At 36.3% G+C, this 19666-nt stretch overlaps 1 protein-coding gene across 2 annotated transcripts in view; it reads right to left on the reverse strand.

Moving 5' to 3' along the window:
- Positions 1-19666, reverse strand: part of MBNL3 (muscleblind like splicing regulator 3) — a gene marked incomplete at both ends in the record, with an annotated part of 46394 nt that overhangs the window by 2641 nt on the left and 24087 nt on the right. The window contains 5 exons of one of the 2 annotated variants that reach the window (XM_080909608.1): positions 594-629; positions 2489-2534; positions 3697-3933; positions 4961-5152; positions 14455-14619. In XM_080909608.1, the coding sequence (XP_080765734.1) occupies positions 594-629; positions 2489-2534; positions 3697-3933; positions 4961-5152; positions 14455-14619 (676 nt within the window). Of the gene's footprint in view, positions 1-593; positions 630-2488; positions 2640-3696; positions 3934-4960; positions 5153-14454; positions 14620-19666 lie in introns of both variants that reach the window. The other variant, XM_080909607.1, reaches the window with a different exon arrangement.

The raw sequence follows: 19666 nt of genomic DNA on the forward strand, positions 1-19666 counted from the left end.
ACAGACTCCTGTGTAGTTGATTCTTTGACTTAATTCTAGTCAAAAGGCGGAGAGGATTTAACGGGGAGTTTCAAATTGCATTACCTCCAAATCACTTTTGAAATCTTTCAGTCGTCCCTAATTTCTGGGCAGATGATGCTTCATTCTTGAATGCTATGGAATCGACCACAGAACAAGGCAGGATGTTCTAGCTTTGCTTAAGTCATTCTTTCTCAACATCTGTGCAATGACTGCATCACACTTAAAGGCTAAATTTGGGAGGCGATTGTTTTATTGTAGTTTATAAGTTATACATTAGAAATTTATTTTAAAAATAATAGATAAAAGGACAAAAATCATCTAGTTTCACTACGGAATGAAAGATTTTAAAAATATTTCACTTGCTATGGAAATGTCATGGTTAGAATTTGGCTAAAGTGGCAATGTACCTGAGAAATGGGTCTACTTTGATCGCACAAAGTACAAAGTACCATATTCAACCTTAAGTACCTGAACATGTCCACTCACACTGTTTGTCACCCGTGGTTTCATAGACATAGCAGAAAGACGGTTTTAGGTTAGAGAAATTGTGATTTGTTTTGTATGAAACCTACCAAAAGTTGAAGCAGGAGTCATGCACAGTATTGGCCCTGTACACCATGCAGAAAAGCGTGGAGAGCAAAGAAAAGAGACATTCCATTATTAAGGCCTTATAGATAGAAGTGGATTTTAACCAGAAAAATCATTTTTTTGCAATATTTGTTTCATCAGCACATGCAAAACAGTAATTACCCATGCTTATAATTACAGGTTAGATTTAAGACCACAGACCCAGGTAATAAAAGTAACTCAGAGGTGAAAAAAGAACTACTTTTTCTTTAAAGGAATAACCTCACTTAATATTAAACAGTTATTTTAGGCAAATATACTGTCACAACTTTATTTATCAAAGGAGATGTATTTTTTTTACTATACACATCCCTTTAAAGGTATATTCCAGGATCCAAGTTTGTTGCCTAATTTTTTTCTTCTATAGGTGTGGAATTAATCTATTAACAATGTGTCCCACGCCTCACTGAAGCTGAGGAGTAGTGTATTTGGTGATTGGCTTTCTGTTAAGGGGAGTCTCAGCTAAATTAGCTTTAAGTTTGCTATTAATTCAGGGGAGTAGATTTAGGAGATTTTCTTATACATCTATATACTTTAGTTTTGAGACCGTGAATTTGAGGATGGCCTAACATCTGCTATTTAGCTAGTCTAAGCTGGCCCTGTACTCAAAAAAGATCTTGAGTCACCTTCTTGAGTGAGGGGATTATAGGCATGCACCACCACGCCCAACTAAAATTAGATTTTGTATGTGTCAAATTTGGCATCACAAACTTCTACATGTATTCACTCTAAAACTGAAAAGAAACCCTGAAATGAACAATGTAAATTTTTCCATACTCAACCATCCCTGGCTGGACCTTCTGGGACACCCAATTTATTCTATAGTTATGTAGAGAAAAACTGAAAAGTAGCCAAAATGGAGTGATCTGATGTAAATGGAAATTTCTGTAATTGTTGAAGAAAGAAAAACTACTTCAAACCTATGAGTTTTCCTTTTTTACTTTATGGCATTATATATTTTTCTTTAGACTTGGAAGAAAAGTCTACATCATTAGACATAAATTGTTACTCTTTCTAAGTGATAGACATATCTCAAAGAAGCCATTTTTCACATCCAGAACTGTTATATAAATGTATTGTGCCTGCCTTGTGCACGGTGGCTGGATGGGTGACTGTAGTCAATAACTAAACACTGTTACCCTAATGGCTCCCTTCATAGTTCGCTAACTGATCAACTTCGTATTTTCCCTATGTCTAAGTATACAGTGCTATGTATCAGGCATGTTTGTGTAATTTATAAGTCTTATAAAATGGTTTTAAAGCAAATGATACTTTCATTTATTAAGGCTTTTTAAAGAGAAAAATCCCAGAACTTTCTGGAGGTAGTAGAGATTAAACCCATGGCTTTGCACATGCTAGACAAGCTCTCTATTACTCCATACATCCCAACTCCTTATTTTCACTTAATAATAGTTTCCAAGAGTCAGAGGCTAAAACCAGCCGTTTTATTATATATAAACCATTAATTTACTACAAACTTAAGGGCTTAAGAATTAATAACTGTTATATTTATATGGATTACAAAATTTACAATATTGAAAGTGGAAAATTCTTTTGACAGATAATCACTAAGTCAAGACATTAGCTGAGATTAAACCAAACAAATCAACCTTCAGAAGTCAAAGAAATTCCCAAAAGAAAACTTAACATCTTCCTTTCTTTGATTTCAAGCCATTCATTTCCAAAATCATGTTATTCTAGATAATAGCAAATCAAATGCAATAGTTTTAATTTATTTACAGTCAAAATGCATGCTCCCCCAACAAAGCCCTTTGGAAGGGGCTTTGCAGTAAACATACTCAAACTGTTAAACCCAGTTTTCTCAGAGCAGTGCACTCACCTGTTGGGATAAAAGCCGGCTGTGGAATCTGCATGTTAGCCAGAGCCTGTTGGCAGTGGAAAACACTGGGGTTAAAGACTGGAGGGGCACCATTGGCCTTGTCAAGGGCTGACCTCTTTGGTATCTGCTGAAATGCACCATGCTGCAGGGCCTATGGAGAAGGGATGAATTTGTCGCTAGTATCAGGGAAGAAGTAAAAATGTACTCAGACCAAGAAAGTGTCAGTGATCTGGGATAGTCTGGGAAGCCACCACAAGGGTAGCCATTGAGCAAGACTTTCCAGGAGTGGTGGATACCCAGCAGGGCAAACACAGATTGGCTGTTTCAGAACAAAACTATAGTACAAAACAGAAATATAAAGGGAAAGGTCGCTTTAATGTCTCCAATCTTAATTGGGGCAGGAGGGGGTGGTAAACTTTAACAGCAAATTGTCATACACGTTAACTCTTGGGTGTGGCCATTTAGTAAGCAATGGGAATGAGACAGACGGAACCCACAGTGGAAGGAAGAGGGAAGATTTCTGCTATTGATGGCCCAACATAGATGTAGTGAAACACCTGAGGATTTCTAACGTTGACCTCTCACACTGGGTCACACTTTAGCACACCATTATTATTTTTTCTACTTGCTACTTTTTAGTGTTATCAATCAAAACTAACTCCTTCCCATAAATGACTACTAAGCTAACTCAAAGGAACAGCCTTTTCTCTCAGTCACATCAAAATCTCCCTGGCAGTCTTTTACCTTGGTCCTTCCCTCTGCCTGCACCATGCCACCAGACTGAAAAGGTAACTGAGATTTCAAAGGAATGAAAATGTGAGTGGCGAAGTGCCCGTGAAAGCGACTTACTGAATACAGAGGCAACTCTGCCATTTTCGAATATTCACGCTAGTCAGATTGTAAGATACTCAAAATCATTTACGTTTAAAATCATATATGTTTACCATTTTCTAAGATTGTGAGAAAGAGAATAGTGGTTTAATGTCATTAATACAACTTTTAAGTAAATTATCATTAGAAAGTCTTAGCAAATAATTAAAATAAATCAATCCTATCTTTTCTAATGTATAACTTCAGCTGTTTGTATTAAGGTACACTCATGAGTAGCCAGTTGTTCGTATATGCAGAATATTAGACAAAGTAGGCTTACACGAATCATCTACACCCCACCCCCAAACGGAAAGCCCATAGTCCATCTCTGCTCTTACCATTGCATTGGCAGCCGAATGGTTCATCTGGTGATGAGCTGCCCTGAGTTTGGCCTGCAAGTGGGGAGGAGGATGGAAGTACTTGCATTTCTCCCGGGAGCACCGGCCTTTAATGTAATCCATGCAGATTGTCACAGTATTATCAGTGACTTCAATCATGGAAACATCCGTAGGGTGAGCATAGCGGCACTCGCTCTCCCCACGGGTGCAATTTCCACGCTGAAATTCACGGCAAACCTTAAGGAAAGAACAAAAACAAAAACACATACGTTTCCCAGTGTTGACTGGAAAGTGACTGGCTTTTATTTACCTTCCTAGAGCATATGAGAGTCACATATACATCTTGTCATTTATGTAGAAAATATTTATGAAAGATAAAGAGTAATATAAGGCAATATTTACCTTAAGATAAAAAGGGAATCACATTTCTACAAAGAATGTCTATTTGCCCCACACAGAGGACTTTAGAAAATGTATTTGGATCCTGAAGTTAACCTATCCATCCTAAGTATAACTATTTCTTTAAGGCCTGGGGTTTTTCTTTATTACACAGCAATGCACAATGTAACACTACACAGCCAACATGGAAAGCACATTAAATCATGTGTATATTCATATTTTGTTATAATACATGAGCAGGTATTCAACTGAATGCCAGTGGGGCTGACTTTCTAAGAAATCAACCAGTTACTCATTTTAGTGCACGAAGAATAGAATTAAGGGGAAACTAAAGGATGCCAATAAACAAAAGGCTCTTTGTCATTTCCTTTAAATTCTTCCTGTTTCATGTGCTATTATTTATGAAGTGCATCATATGGTTAGACATATAATTCATTTACAACCTACATTTATACAGCTTTACATTCTATAATTTTAGAATGTTAGGTTCATGTTTTCAGTTTATCATTCTAGATAAGAATGTCTGTTCTAGAAAGTAAAGATCTATGAGCAATCCCAGCAATCCCACTTTATAATGCTTCAGCAAAGGCATAGAGAACATTTTCACCCAGACTTCCTGTTCACGGTTCATTTTTGAACCATTCTGAAACACTGTTTGACTATTGCACAATAAAATTTATTCACTTCAGAACAAGGTCTAATTGAAATTTAAAAATTGTTAATATTCTTTCTCAGGCTCCTTAGGCTACAAATGTACTTGGATGTACTTACGTAAAACAGTCAACAAATTAGCCTCTGAAAATGGCACATCATATATAAAGTTAACATTCATTTTACCAACATTTCTATATGTCCTAACAAATACCTCCAGTCTATCTGTACGAGTTGGTTTTGGACCAGGAACCCCCTGCAGTGCGAGAGGTGGGTTTCCCGAAATCAGAACTGGACCATTTGGTAAAAGCTCAGCAGGAACCAGGCCCATCCCAGGATGAGGTATGTAAGTATTGAAAGCCATTCCAGGATTAGCTGCAAGTGATGGATTCATAGGAAAAGATGCCTGTGTTCAAAAGAGAGAAAATGGAGTGTTAGAGCTAAACAATTCCTTCTTACCATTTATTATACCAGGCAGTCCTGAAGGAATGTAAGCCATACCACAATTTACCACTATGTCTTTTTTTCTATTATTTTTGAGGTTATATAATTATATCATTTTATTATATCTATTACATAATTATACTATATGTACATTTATATCATTATATAGTTTCTTCCATTTTTTTTCCTAAATCCTCCCATATCCCCTTTTTACTCTTTTTAAAATATATGGCATCTTTATCTTTATTAATTGTTGTTACATGAAAAAGTATATATACATGAAATTATACATAATATATATATTCCAAATATAAACACCACTGCTTAATTTTTTGTCTTTTACTAATTACTATATAAGCGCTTTTAAAACAACAACTCTCTATAGGAATAAACTTTATTGGTAAGCTGTTTTTTGAAAAAGCCCTAATTTAATCAATGAATGAGAAGACACACACACATACACACACACTCTCTCTCTCTCTCTCTCTCACACACACACACACACACACACACACACACACACACACACACTTTCTATTGGTTTCCTTACCTTCTCTCTCCCTTTAAGTGGGGTTTTGGTGTATTCCTAAAAAGCCTTTCTTCCTTCCTCTTCCAGGCTGTAACTGGTTCTAAAGCTGCCTGTCCTGCCACATGTCCCAATCACCCAATAGTGCCCCGCCCTTCTTTCTTTTCTTAGCCCAGTGCTACTTATGAAGACTTGAAAAAGGGTAATTTAGGAAAAGTGAATGCTTCCACAGTTTACCATCTACAAAAATGAGGACAGCACTTTCATTTGATTTTACTATTTTCTTTTTAACTCTAGGACCTTTTTCATTAACGGATGTGACTTGCCCAGGCTTGTCTTTATCTAGGGGCCATATGACACTCATAGTTCCAAAGGAGGCCCTAGAAATGCTACAAGGACTCCTGTAAGGGAGGAAGAGATAAGATACCAGAATCATATGGTCCATAATTTAGAGCATAATTAGTAAAGAAAGCCCTTGGCAATGCAATGATATTTACTGGTTTGGGTAGGTCTCTATTAAAATTCCCGGATTCAAAGACACTGGTGTGTTTATTGCCTTTCGTACCAGGAATTGCACATTTTATCACTTTACAGCGCTGCTTTCCAGTTCCTGCCACATGTGGCATCTTCACAATGTGGTTGTCATTTCATTGATAGTCCTCTCCACCCTAGAGTACTGAATACTTACTGAGTGGCTTGCAGACACAACAGAAGATACACTAAAAAATAAACTTTAGTTTTAACCAATGAATACTATCTATTACTTACATATTTCTAATAGCAATTTAATAACTGGTGCTGGCCTACTGTGTTTTTACTAAGTGCACGTGTTCTTTCTTGCATTCCTTTGCTTTCTTCTTTCACTGAAGAAATCAAGCTGCACCCACACTTGCTAACTTGCAGTCAGAGGGCTTCCTCTAACTACAGGGGAAATAAGAACGTGTGCAGTCTGGCAGGGGCAATAAGTACAATCCCTACCTTATTCTCCATGCGTACTTCAAATTCCCACTAGCACAGCGGCTGGAAGAAAGCCTGAAGAACAAGTTGGCTGCCATGGAAGTGCTCCTGCTGTAGCAGTCCTGCTTAGGTAAATTCATTATATGAACTGACTACTCTGTTCAAAAGAACAGAAAGAACCCAGCTCAAAGGAACTGGCCTCATTAGGGTAAGAGGAAGACATTTCAAGGTGAAGGGACCACACTAGATGCCAAGAAAGATGATGGAGCAGTCTGGGGAGGGGCTCTCAGGTTTGAGGACAGATAGCCCTGGGCTGACCAAGCCCTGCTAAGTCTTGTGATGGAAAAGTTCTCAGGAATTTGTTAAAGTTCTCACCATCATCAGGAATTAAACCTGACAAGTCAGATCTTACTAATTCAATGATTCATATTCATGTCAAAATGAGCAAGACTCTTTGAAAGTAAAAACCCCACATTTGAAGCACACAGTAGGCTTGTTTCCATGCATTTGTTTTTTCTCAGACTTTATGGACTTCCTCACTGAAGTCACTTCCAATTCTAAATACTTCTTAATTTTGCTTCTTCTAAAGTTGAAAAAAAATTATAAGTAGGATCTATTGAACAGAGGCTGAGGAGTGGATGGATTATTTTCAGACTAAAAAAATAACTTCTGTAATTAATTTTCAATTAAAAGCCAAGCTCAATATTCACACAAGCCAGGCTTTCTTTCATTGCTCTAACCTCTCTAATTTTTACTTTTTGTCAGGAAAATGTTTCTTTTTTAATTTCTTTCTGTTTTAAAAACCATTTAAGTTTACTTAGGGTCTGCTTTTTTTCTTCTAATTGTATGAAAAAAATCTGTAAATAATCAGCCTATTAAAAAGGGAAAACAACTCCTGGAGATGTTTAGTTCTTTTTAAAGATTTAACCATAAACTCTACTTGGTTGTCATTAGATTTTAAAATTAGTGTTGTAGCTTTTATGACCATTTCCTCTTTGAGTATAAATGTCATTCTATAATACTTTATTGAGAAGCAACTTCTTCCAATCGCAGCCCTGGAGCAGAGCTGGAACTCCCGAGCTGCTTATTTCTTTTCAAATAAGCCTTTCTATTTTCTCAATACCACCTCTGCCCCAAGCTAACTATGCCATTTTATGAATCTGAACCTTCAATGGCTTAGCTTTAACTAACAGTCATGGCTTAAGACAAGCAGCCTATAGGCTTGTGCATTCAGTTGCTAAGCAACTTAATCCTGCCTCTATGTATGTGACAGTCCCTCATGGCAACTGAACTAACATGAACCTATCTGTAAGTTAGTGCATATTTAAAGAAGAAGGTAATGGGATTTGTGTGTATGTATGCCGGGGACAGAACACATGGCCTTATATAGGCTAAGCATACGTCACCAGTCAACAACATCCTATAAGACTAAGAAAAAGGTTCTTAACACACAAAATCTAATTTCTCTATATAGTTTAGAATAGTCTAGATATTTCAATAGCCTTTGACATTTAAAGATGAACTTATTTTCTAATATTTGAATACCTGAAAACATGTTTTCTCTTAGAATCAGAGATGTTGATTTTTATCCTTCTAGTCTAGCAAAGGATTAAAAATAGTGAAAGTAGCAGAGTTTAAGAAACAACATTGCTGGACAATCATTCGTCATAGTGCCCAGCAGTGAGCTCTCCTATCATACAAACTTCCAAGACTCTTGGGACACTTGCACTCAAGAAATGTCCTCAGAAAAATGGCTCCTAATCTTTTTCATCTGGCATTCTTGGAGTCAGGTAAAAGCTGTAGGAACTCCATGTATACACAAAAATGTTGCCTGGAATCTTAGGAAGTTCAAGGGTCCATGACATCTGTCCTTAAAGCAGGTTTCTGGCTCCGCGTAGGCCCACAGACCACATGAAGTTAGAGTCGCAACACAGAATTAAAAATTTACATTAGACATTATGAGATTGTTTTGTGATTTTTTAAAAAAAAACTAGACTATATGGTTTTCAAACATGAACTTTGTGGGTGACATTGTCTTGTTGCCTTGGCAAAAGGTTGAACAAGCCCAGGAGAAAAAGAATCCACAGATTAAAGTCCTTCAGCTAAATATAATCTGCCATTATTTTTATGCAATCTGCTCTTTCAACTTTAATTGTTTAAAAATATTAAAAGAATGATGTTTAGTTACACAGGGAAATTATTGAGTATATTTTTTATTCTAATATCTATTCACTGATTTCACTGTGTTCCTTTTTAAACTTATATTACAAAAAGTTATGGACATCCAACTTCTGTCAAACATAATTAATTCACACACACACACACACACACACACACACACACACACACACACACACACACACACTCACACACACCTAATCTTCCAAGGTAAAATTTAAAAGCCTAGCCAATATTCTTCTTAAAGGACTCAGAAGCACCTTCTGAATAGTAAAGCAATTCAGTAAAAATTCTGGCTCCTTAAGCAATTACTTCTTATGGTCTTGGTTGGTTTCATATCTTAGCTACTGTCAACAGTGGCCAATAAACCTCAAAGTATAGGTGTCTCTCTCATATAATGATTTGAGTAACTAGAATCTACCACAAATCTTGATAGTCCTACGGTTTCCATCACATGGAACCACTAAGTGAGGAGATGCTGATAAACATTTCACATTCTATGCATCTATAAAATTATTGTAGTGGAACTCATAGGTATGTGGGTAAATATATTCCCATTTAAAATTAAGAAAAAAGCAAAAGTTATGCCTCAAGTACATGTGTCTGGTTTATAAACATTTTGGGGACACTACCCCAATGCTTAAGATGAAAATTATTTATCAAGTTAGCATAAATAAATGAATTAAATATTATTACAAATACATTTTGTCTCTCTAATGAAAATACCTACCTTTTTCGCAGTAATATTCAACATCAGCTACAATTATTGATGAACACAAAATATTTTGCACATGTAAATTATAGCATGACCTAGCAGCCACAGAATAGCCACGGCCTTCCATCTCTAGGTAGAAGACTAAGCATTTTCTTTTATTAAGGATAAACTTTTGTTAGCAATTTGTTGAACTGCTTTGAATACCAGAAAAAAACAGTGCCCTTAAATTTTATTAGCACTCATAATACCATCCTTGTATTGTTCATTTGAAGACACTGAGATTGTATAAAAAAGGGTAAGCCTTTTTCATCATTATTGGGCTTATTACTGTCCGAAAATTCTGAACAGCAATGAAATACATAGTTTTAATTTCTATTTGACTTTATTATCTGTTCACATAGAGCACAAGTGAATAACATGTGTTTCATAGTTTTTATTTGGTCACTTACTGAGTAATGTTCTTAAGCGACAAACACAGTCAAAGGCATGCTGCAGAAGGCCATATAATCTCCAGACCAGTTAAATGGTACCTCAACAATTATGAGTTTTATTTATAAGTAAATGAAAAATGATAGTAGTGCTTATATACTCATCATAATTGTTAAAAATAAGCCGCCTTTGTTCCTGAGAGAGCTAAGGAAAAAGTTTAATGTTTAAAAGGAAATAACTGTCCTCAATTACACCTGGTCTTTTTTGACTTTAAAATTATAGATGTCTTTAGTTAAAAAGAAACATTAAAGGTAGTCAGGTAGGCAAATGCTAAGTAGATTACAGTGAGTATAAGAGGCAAAGAGGTGCACAGAGGCCCCAAATCACAGTTCAGATCAACCCTTCTTTGGTGGAAGAAGAAGCTACAATAGAGGGTTGGGAATTACACCTGAGCACCCAAACTCAGATCAGCATAGGAAAAGAGCAAAGGATTGCTTCTGTAGGCAGGCTGCCTGATACCTCCTAAGCGACTCCTCCTAGGCAATTTTGACTATTCTGAGAACTAAGCAAGAACAGACCTAAAAAATCAATTGTTAGTGGTTAGCATATGATAATAATGACATTCAGTTATATTTAGTAGTCACATAGGAAAAGGAAAAGTATTTTAAAGATATGGTTTGTGGCATAAATTGTGGTGGCTTTACATGTTATATGCTTATCACCAGGGGTACCAAATTGTGTGCATTGTATGCATTCATTTTTTTGTATGTGAATGATAAATTACTTCTAAAACTCAAATTGTTACCTTGTTTTTAACACAGTAAAAAACAAAGTGCAAGGTATTTTTGCTGGGGGATGGGAAGAGCCAGGATAAGAAAGAAACTCACAAATATTTATAAAGATCACAGGGTTCTTATCATCAAGTTTTGGACAAAGACAATGCATCAGTAAAACAACAAAAACAAAGACAAACTCTTGCATGATTGTGAGAAAGATAATGCTACAGTAGAGAAAAAAACCAGCCCAATATGATAAATATAGAGACTCTTGTTAGAACCAGAAATATTCATTCAATGGCTCCCAGTTGAGGTACAGCAGCAAATGTGTTATTATATATAGATTTTACTATAGCTTAATGGAGATTTAAGGTATGCAACATAAAACGTGATGAAAATGGACCTAAACCAACATTTTGGGATCAATAATTGCTAGCAAGAGTAAATCTATGAAGCCTGTAGCTTAGACCATGAAGTGAAAGAGGTATGTTCCTTGAGACAAAGAATCAAAGAATGCAAATCCCTTTTGTAGATTTCCAAACACCTTTTAATGGAACTGCTAGAGCACCTCTCAGGATTCTTGAAGAAAGCTACACAAATGAGAAGTCTTTCTCCTTAATGGGTCTCAAGGTTAAGTCTACCTCTGGAAACAAGGTTGAACCAAAAAAAAAAAAAAAAAAAAAAAAAAAAAACCAAAAAAAAAAAAAAAAAAAAAAAAAAACCCATGATCTTTATTGTTTGTTTAGCAGTGTAGTTAAATATAAATAAAATTCTGTCTCAAATCACAGTAGCACTCCAGAATGCTCATGATGTGATTTGGTCAACTTCAATGTGCAAACACCGTTTGTATAAGTTATCAGGTGATTACACACTACTATGTCAAGGTCACCTGTATGCCAAGATCTGCTTTCATGGCGATCACAATATTCAAAGAAGTAAAGAAATGTCCTGATACATGTCCAGGTATACAGAATATCTAAAGAAAAATATGTATAGTCTTACAGCATTATATTTACTTCATATGTACATGCATCATCTGTAGTGGTAAGAATCCTTTCTTATCACTAAAAGTATTGTGATGCTGAGATTATTTTTAGTTTTTTCTTTCTTTGAGCATTTTCTGGTATGTCTACTATATTCTATAGTGTTCTTTTACCTCTTGACAGTGTAAATTGAGTCTGAACATCGAAACACTGGCTTTCTTAATGCACTGAAAAAATCCTAGCGAGCCACATTACTAAACTTTCTTAATAAAGCCACCCCAAAGCTTTCAAAGGTAGATCTTTACAGTAGTAAATGTCAGTGCATACCCGTTAAATACAGTGAACAAACTCGCCTATCATAGCTCGAATTCCACATAAATTGACTAGGTGTGGTTTTTATTCATTGTTCAGTTACATTGAACAGACTCTGCTCTCTAGCTCTCAGTCTTTGTAGACTGACATTCCCTTTATCTAGGGGCTTATAATAAGCAAGCTACATTCAATTTTCCAAAGGCAAATGCGCTCTTCTGGTATCCTAGATACAAATCAAAGGATGCTTTGTGGAAAGACCTGAAGTTCAAGCTAGTGATACAAATGGTTATAATGTGTGCAATCCCACAAACAGAGGATCGGAAATTTTTAAACAAAATTTGTTCTAAGGACAAGCATCAAATTATTAGTAATGAGGTGATTAAAAGGGATAAAAAGAATTGGTTATAGGAAGAGTGGGTACCACAAAAATTAAGCAAAATTATACTTTACCGCTGTAATATCAGGATCGGGATCCGTATTAAAGAGAGTTCTTCCAGAAGAGACTGGTAGATTTCACTTAAAATTGCACACATTAGCTGAATTACAACAGTTTTATAAAGCAACTGCTTAGAACATAGAGGAGCATATCGCCCATGCCAACCATCTCAGGATGGGACTTTTGTGCACATACTAGCTGCAGAAATTAATCCATATTAACATATTACATCACAATAGCTATCACTAAATGAGGTACAAAATAATTTCTACTTGTTCCTTGAGGGTTTTCTATGTAATACTTATATATTGTAACATGCCATAAAATAAATTGTACTCCGATGAGTCATACCAGTTATCTTAAGCACGAGATCTGAAATTACACCCACCAAAGTAAAAAGGGAAACATATCTAGCCTATTATCAAACTCATGGAGAATCAAATTAGAAAGCACAATTGAAAGAATGATCAAAACTCCATAAATGTATTGCTTGTTTCTTTTAAAACATTTCTCTATTTGCCCAGCATGAGCCACTCTAACGATTCCTGCACGGAGAGTGGAGACAGAGGATCTCACAGGCTGAAAAGAAAGAACAGTTTTTCTCACCCCTATTTTCCCCTATGCCCGGCTCTCTGATTCCCTGAAACAGGGCCTTGGACTGGTGCTCAGAGGGCTACATCTTGACCTTTGAAATATACCTGCTCCGGCTTTGTAGGATGTATTGGGCTCGAGTGTTAGTAACATCTTGCTCTATTCCTTGCTTATTCCCTTAAGAGCCTGAGAATGGTAATGGTGAGTTAAATACTTGTTTGTCTTAGTCAAATGTTGACCAACATCTCCCTACCCTTTCCCAAAGCTTCTAACAATAATTAATTTACGCTCTGTTCCTATGAGTTCCACATTTCTGAGATTCTACATATAAGTGAAATCATGCAGCATTTGTCATTCTCAATCTGATCTGTTCCACATGGCATAATATCCATGTGGTTAATCCATGTTTCATTTTATAAATGAGGCACATGTGTAGTATATGTATAAATCACCACATTTATATCTTAAATGAATAATTTTGTCATTACACCACAATAAAGTGAAAAAATAGTTAAAAATTCCTTTGCTTTATTCCCATGTACTTTCTGGATTCAACATACATATTTACTTTTCTGTGAACATTATTCCCAGCATCTTCTCATCCAGGTAAGTAGGAAGGAACTGTGATCCTTCAGCTTATTAAAGCCCAAAAGAGTTCAATGTAAAGTATTACTGAAGGCCAAATGAGCTCTAAGGAGCGCATTGGTTGCATGAAGATTAATCATTAGCTTAATTATCAGCGCTGACTTAGAAGGCAAATATATTTGGCAAGCTAATAGTATAAAACATGAGATTTATCTTATATCAGTTTGTCTAGATATTCTGGAAACAGTATGATAAACAAAAACATCCAGTACTCAAATAGCCTCCTGTGGTTGGACTTATGTAAACAGATATGCTAGACAGAAAGTTATATATATGTATGTGCTGCTCATTGGAATCTGAGAATCCATTTTGGAATGAGGTAAGCTCTCTTTAGAGCAGATCGTTCCACTCCCCTGCTTCTATAGCATCTTTTATGAGAGACTGAGGCAGGAGGATACTGTGTTTGAGGCCATAGTAAAACGTTATCTCAAAATGAACAACGAAATACCAAATAAGGAAAACTTGATTTGAATGAATGTCCTACAGGTCAAAGGTTTCTGTGTAATAGTATTCAGAACGTATCCCCTTCTTACAAAGTTCCTTTTCTTTAAATGTACTTTTAGAAACTCGAACCCTCTATAAATGCAAACAGGTTTTTAACCCAACACACATATGAACAACTCTAAACTGGTAATTAGCACACTGCTGTGCAGAGGCAGCTAGTACTAGAACAGCAATAGCACATGCACTGGTTTTCACAGACTGCCGTAACTTACCAGAGATGACATCTGAGCATTCTGGAGCATAAGCTGCATCTGCTGGGCGAACATGGCTGCGGCAGTCTTCTGTTGAATCAGATTGTTTCTCCCATTAATTTCTAGCTGCGACTTTAGGTGGGGTGGAGGGTGGAGGTACTTGCAGTTCTCACGAGTGCACCGACCCTAGGAGCAAAAATTTAGATACATCTTTGCTTAATAATTCTGGTGTGGTTCACGAAATTATAGACAGTCTCTGAGCGCGAACCAAAAGTCACAAGCACTAGCCATGAAGTCCCCCACTGTCTTTTTCTAACAGTGCTGCAGAATTGACACTCTTACTATCTTTGTCTCCCAGCTGAAGAAACCGAGACTGGGAGACATCAAGGGACTTGCCCAAGGTGACATTACTGCAAAAATCTAGTTGTTCTTATTCCAGAACCTTCTTAGTTGCTCTGTTTCGTTCTACTTTGATTATGCATCATATTATATTTAGAACATAAAATATTTGGGAGAGGTATGCCAGAAGATGTAAGCAGAAATTACAAAGTTAAATAAAAATATCCCATAAAAAAACCTGTTAGCCTGGGAAAAAATAATCACATGCAAGTTTATTAATCCTGGATTCTATTAGCTGGGGCATTCTAGGTTCCAAAGTTTTCATTTTCCTCAATGCTTTATGCTAACGAGGCTTTGATAATCTGAGAATAACTCTGTGTGTCTGGTAGTCATGCTGCTCAGTGGGTCCTGGCAGTGATGTCCTTAGGTCCTCCAGATACTAAGATATGTCCTGGGTTCTCATCAGGTTTTAATTCATAGTTTAATCAGTTTCAAGGGAGGATAATATTTAAATTCTATGAGCCATGCATGGTGACTGATGTCTGTATTCCCAGTACTGTGGAGACAGAGGCAGGAGAAATGCCATGAGTTCAAGGCTAACTTAGGCTACAGAGTAAGGCCTGTTTCAAAAAAATCAAAAGCAAAACCCCACATGTCTTTGATGTCCTGTAAATGGTGACTCAACTGCTGATTATGTGGTAGCAAAGAGTGTCACTGGACAAGCTGTTTATTGCAATGTCTTAATATGACCTACCCCTGTTTTCAACTGTGAACCTTACACGAAGCAACTAAAGACTATCCTGTTTGTATTACTAAATCCACCGTAATCCTTCTAAGATAAGCACAGCTGCAATTAAACCTTTTCCCATAGATGCTGGATTCTTTTCCCAGCCTGAAGCTATTGGAAGAGGAAGAGGAAGAAAAAAAAAAAAAACCGTTTCTCTGGACTCAGAATGCAAATTGCTAAGTCATCTGAATTCCCAGGGGAAAAATGAGTCAGTTGACCAAGAGTTATCATTCAACCCATCCTTTGCATGTTACTTAGCTGCATACTCAAATGATACATACATTCACTTATTTATATTTCAGTACATTTCTATGAAGCAATTCCTACAATTTTACTGAGAAACATGTTATGTTCTTCAAAATGTTTGCCGAGATATATACAATGCAAATTTGAATGCATTGTTGATCGCTGATGTGTTTAAAAAAGTATTCGTTAATTCTATAATATATATGTATCATATATATACATATTACATATATATGCAATTTCTTGGCATGATAATCGTACACATTCATGAGGTGGAGTATAACCTAAAACCTAGTGTGAAAAACTGAAAGTACACTTATCATTTGCCCTTTTGTTTCTTTCCTTGGTATATTTATTTTTAATTAACTTAAAATAATTATAAAATCTAATAATAACCTCACTTCACACATATCTTTACATTTTTAAATTCCGAATAAAGAAAAAATTATACATATTAAGAGTTGGAAATATTAAGCTAATTCTCCTGAATTCATACAAATAGCTTATAAAAGGCTATATAATTTCAACACATATAAGAAGTGTAAAAAAATTTCCCCCACACCAAAATCACAATCTTAGGAATCTCTTCCCAAGAAAACTATAAACATCAAACATCATTTTACATATACTATATCTCTCTTAAACGCTAAGACAGGCATGGGGATTACAAATGCCTAGATCCTTCACCTTCCAGCAACAAAAGTAAGATTATTTGACTCCAAAATCCAGTCTAGAAGATGAATAGCATGTGATGAGTTCCACCACGGCATGGTAACTTATGCTTTTCTCAGCCTTCCTGCTACTCCTTCCAGACCCCAACAGCAAAGATATCCTCAAGGCTCAGTCAGGCCTAAATCCTGGTCTCTTCTCCCATCTCATCTCTCCAGAATTTCTCAATTCATTGGAATAGAATGAATCCAAAGTTGCAGGAAGCCCTATAATTGTCCAGATCCGAAACCTCCACCTATCTCTGACCTCTCATCTGAATTGCAGGCTTTCCGGCAGCTGCAGCAGCTGTATTTGGAGCTCCTCCCCTCTAACCAGGTGGAAATACCTTACTCCTGACCTTTACCTATCTTTCATCTTGCTGCAGACCCACATTCTGGGAAATTGCGTCAATTCCTATGGTTTGGGGCAGTGAGGAAAAGAACTTAGGCAGCTGCTGAGCAGGATTGCCTCAGGTCGCAAAGCCTAGATAACTTAAGACAATTGCTATTAGGTAACTATGGAATAGGATTTGTAATCACTCTGCAAAAGAGAAAAAGAAATATAAATACATCTGTTATATTCAGAATTCCAAACAATAGGGTGTCTTTACCCTCATTAATTTATTTATTTCAATAGACTGCCTTTTAAATGAAAAGAAAAGGAGCTGATTGAGATTTTAGCATTTGCTAAAAATTACAGAACATTAACATCCTTTACACTTACTGGATGAGAAGAAAGGGAGAAGAACAAAGGAAGAAGCACAGCGTATGAGGCAGATTTTCTTCCAACCCAGAGAGAGAAAAAATGAGCATGTCTTTACGACTTTTTTATTACTGTCCATTACAAATAGTAACTTTCCTTAAATTTCTTTTTTTTTTTTACAGAAACTAATGAGATTTTTACAAAGCAAGAACAGTACACAGAAATAGAAAAAATTAAAGGAAATTACAGTGTAAAACTTCCATCCGAGTTGGGCATAAAACCAAAGCGTGATATGTGGCATCATGAAATTAAAAAGCAAAAAGTTATTCATCTTAGTTATGAGATTTTTCTTGATTTATAAAGCATCCCTTTTTGAATGACAGAACCCATCATTTAATTCTATAACCATGCAAATGCATAGAAATGCCACCTGACTGGAGACTGCTGTTTGTGACACAGAAAGCTTATAAGACACAAAATCTACATTTTTATCAAAACAATAGATGAGGAGATCATGTAATTTAATATTCCTCTTAACTGTGAAATACAGTGGGACAAAGGGACAGGAAGACCCTCACTTATTTTTAAAACCTCACTTTAGAGCTCAGGGCAATGTATTCATGTGCAGAACATTTGATGATAATAAACTTCTAGATAAGATTCATTCTTCAAGAACTCCAAATTTAGTTCCAGGCTTTAGTATTTTAATTGGCATGATGGGGGATATAACTGTAGTTTTTGACATTTGGTAACCCTTGCTTTTTATTCTTAGTGGTAAAATGGCTTTGGTAAAGCACATATCAATAGGATGAGATGTGGGTGTCCCAAAGTCTGCTGCTGTCCTTTAAAAACCAATGATTACAGATTAACGAGCTTACCATGACGGTCCCAGGGACTACTAAACAGTCTGAGTGGGCCACAGGGTACCCTTTCACAATGAATCCACAATGACCCAGTTCAAATCTTAGCTCTGAAAAAGCAACCCCTCATTTTCCACAGCCAACTCAATGATGTCTCCAGCCTTCTACATTCTTATCTAGACAGAGAGGGTCAGAATTCCATGTATTAGCTAAGTATTAGACCATGTTCTAAAGGACTTTATAAATGTTAGGTGACAACATCCGCTGGCTTAAGAGACTATCCTAATGAGAGCAGCTAGGGCTGGCCAAGACATGTAAATCAATTTTCCTCACCCTTTAACCATGCACAGAGACTTAAAAAAAAAGGGAATTAATTAGATAGAGAGTGAGCTCATTTAGGCTTGCCTCAATTTCCCGCTTTTCCTACTTACTTTTGGCCTTAAAAACCTATCACTCTCACCCAGTCGTCATTATGTTATTAAGTTAAGCAGCTAGCACAGTGATTCTAGAAGGAAAGCGGTTTCTGCTGAAATAAGTGTTCTAGCTCCCTCTTTTCCCACCCACTGTCTGGGAAAATGCGACCAAAAAGCAGCAGGGCTAGGGAACGGCTGGTGACGTCTGTGAACCACATCTGCTTCGGAAAGTTGATAAGAGACAAAGGAGAAACTTGCAGAGCATTTATAACACCTCCAAAATTCAATCTATCACCTTCCCCGTACTTTTTGGCTTTTCACAAGTGAATAGCAAGCCTTTAACAGAAAAAGAAAAGTTGCATTGTAATGATTCAAATCCTACCTAAGTCTTGGAAGTTATGAGAGAGTCTTGTCAGCTAACATAATACTCTGCACTTGGTGGGAAAAAAAACCCTATGAAAAGTACTTTTTATGTTCATGAGAGCCCTACTATCTATAAAAATAAGAAAAGGACCCCAGGAAGCTGAAAAACTACCTTCTGTCAGTTATGGTATCTTTAACAAAAACATCTGTTTGCAGAATAACGTGCCTTTTTATATACTTTTGGAGTTCTGGGGAGGGGAATGGTGGATGAAAATAACCTCTCTCAAATACAAATGTACCTGAATTAACTTTTCAGAGACACAGCCTTATTGAGCTACACTATCAGCAGCTAAAAATTAAATGTTAAACACATCACACACAGATGATTTGTTACATAAGAAAAAGAGTTACACTGAATAATCATGTGATAAATGAAGGAAAAAGTCCTAATCTGTGCTCTCCTGCTATAACATTTGTATGCTCATACATGTGGCTTCTCAGAGGAAGTACAAGTGAAGAGAGAATTTATACTTGCCAGGTACCAAGCTTTCTAGTTCCTGCAGTAGCACAGACCTATTGAAATCTAGCAAGTATCTGAAAGAGGAAAAGGTAAGTCAGCATCCACCCAAAATGTGTTTTACCCAGCTATTAGCAGTTACCAGCAAATCTCCACTTTTTTTCTCTTGGAGTTCTGTCTCTCAGTTAATAGGAATGATCTGCGTAATTTTTCTCCTCCAAATAGTGTATCATCAACCAGTATTTATGTATTGTACCATAAATATCTTTCACATGTTACATATCACCACCTATATTAT

Source organism: Micromys minutus (assembly GCF_963924665.1).
Source record: "Micromys minutus genome assembly, chromosome: X".
In the NCBI taxonomy this organism is placed as follows: domain Eukaryota; kingdom Metazoa; phylum Chordata; class Mammalia; order Rodentia; family Muridae; genus Micromys; species Micromys minutus.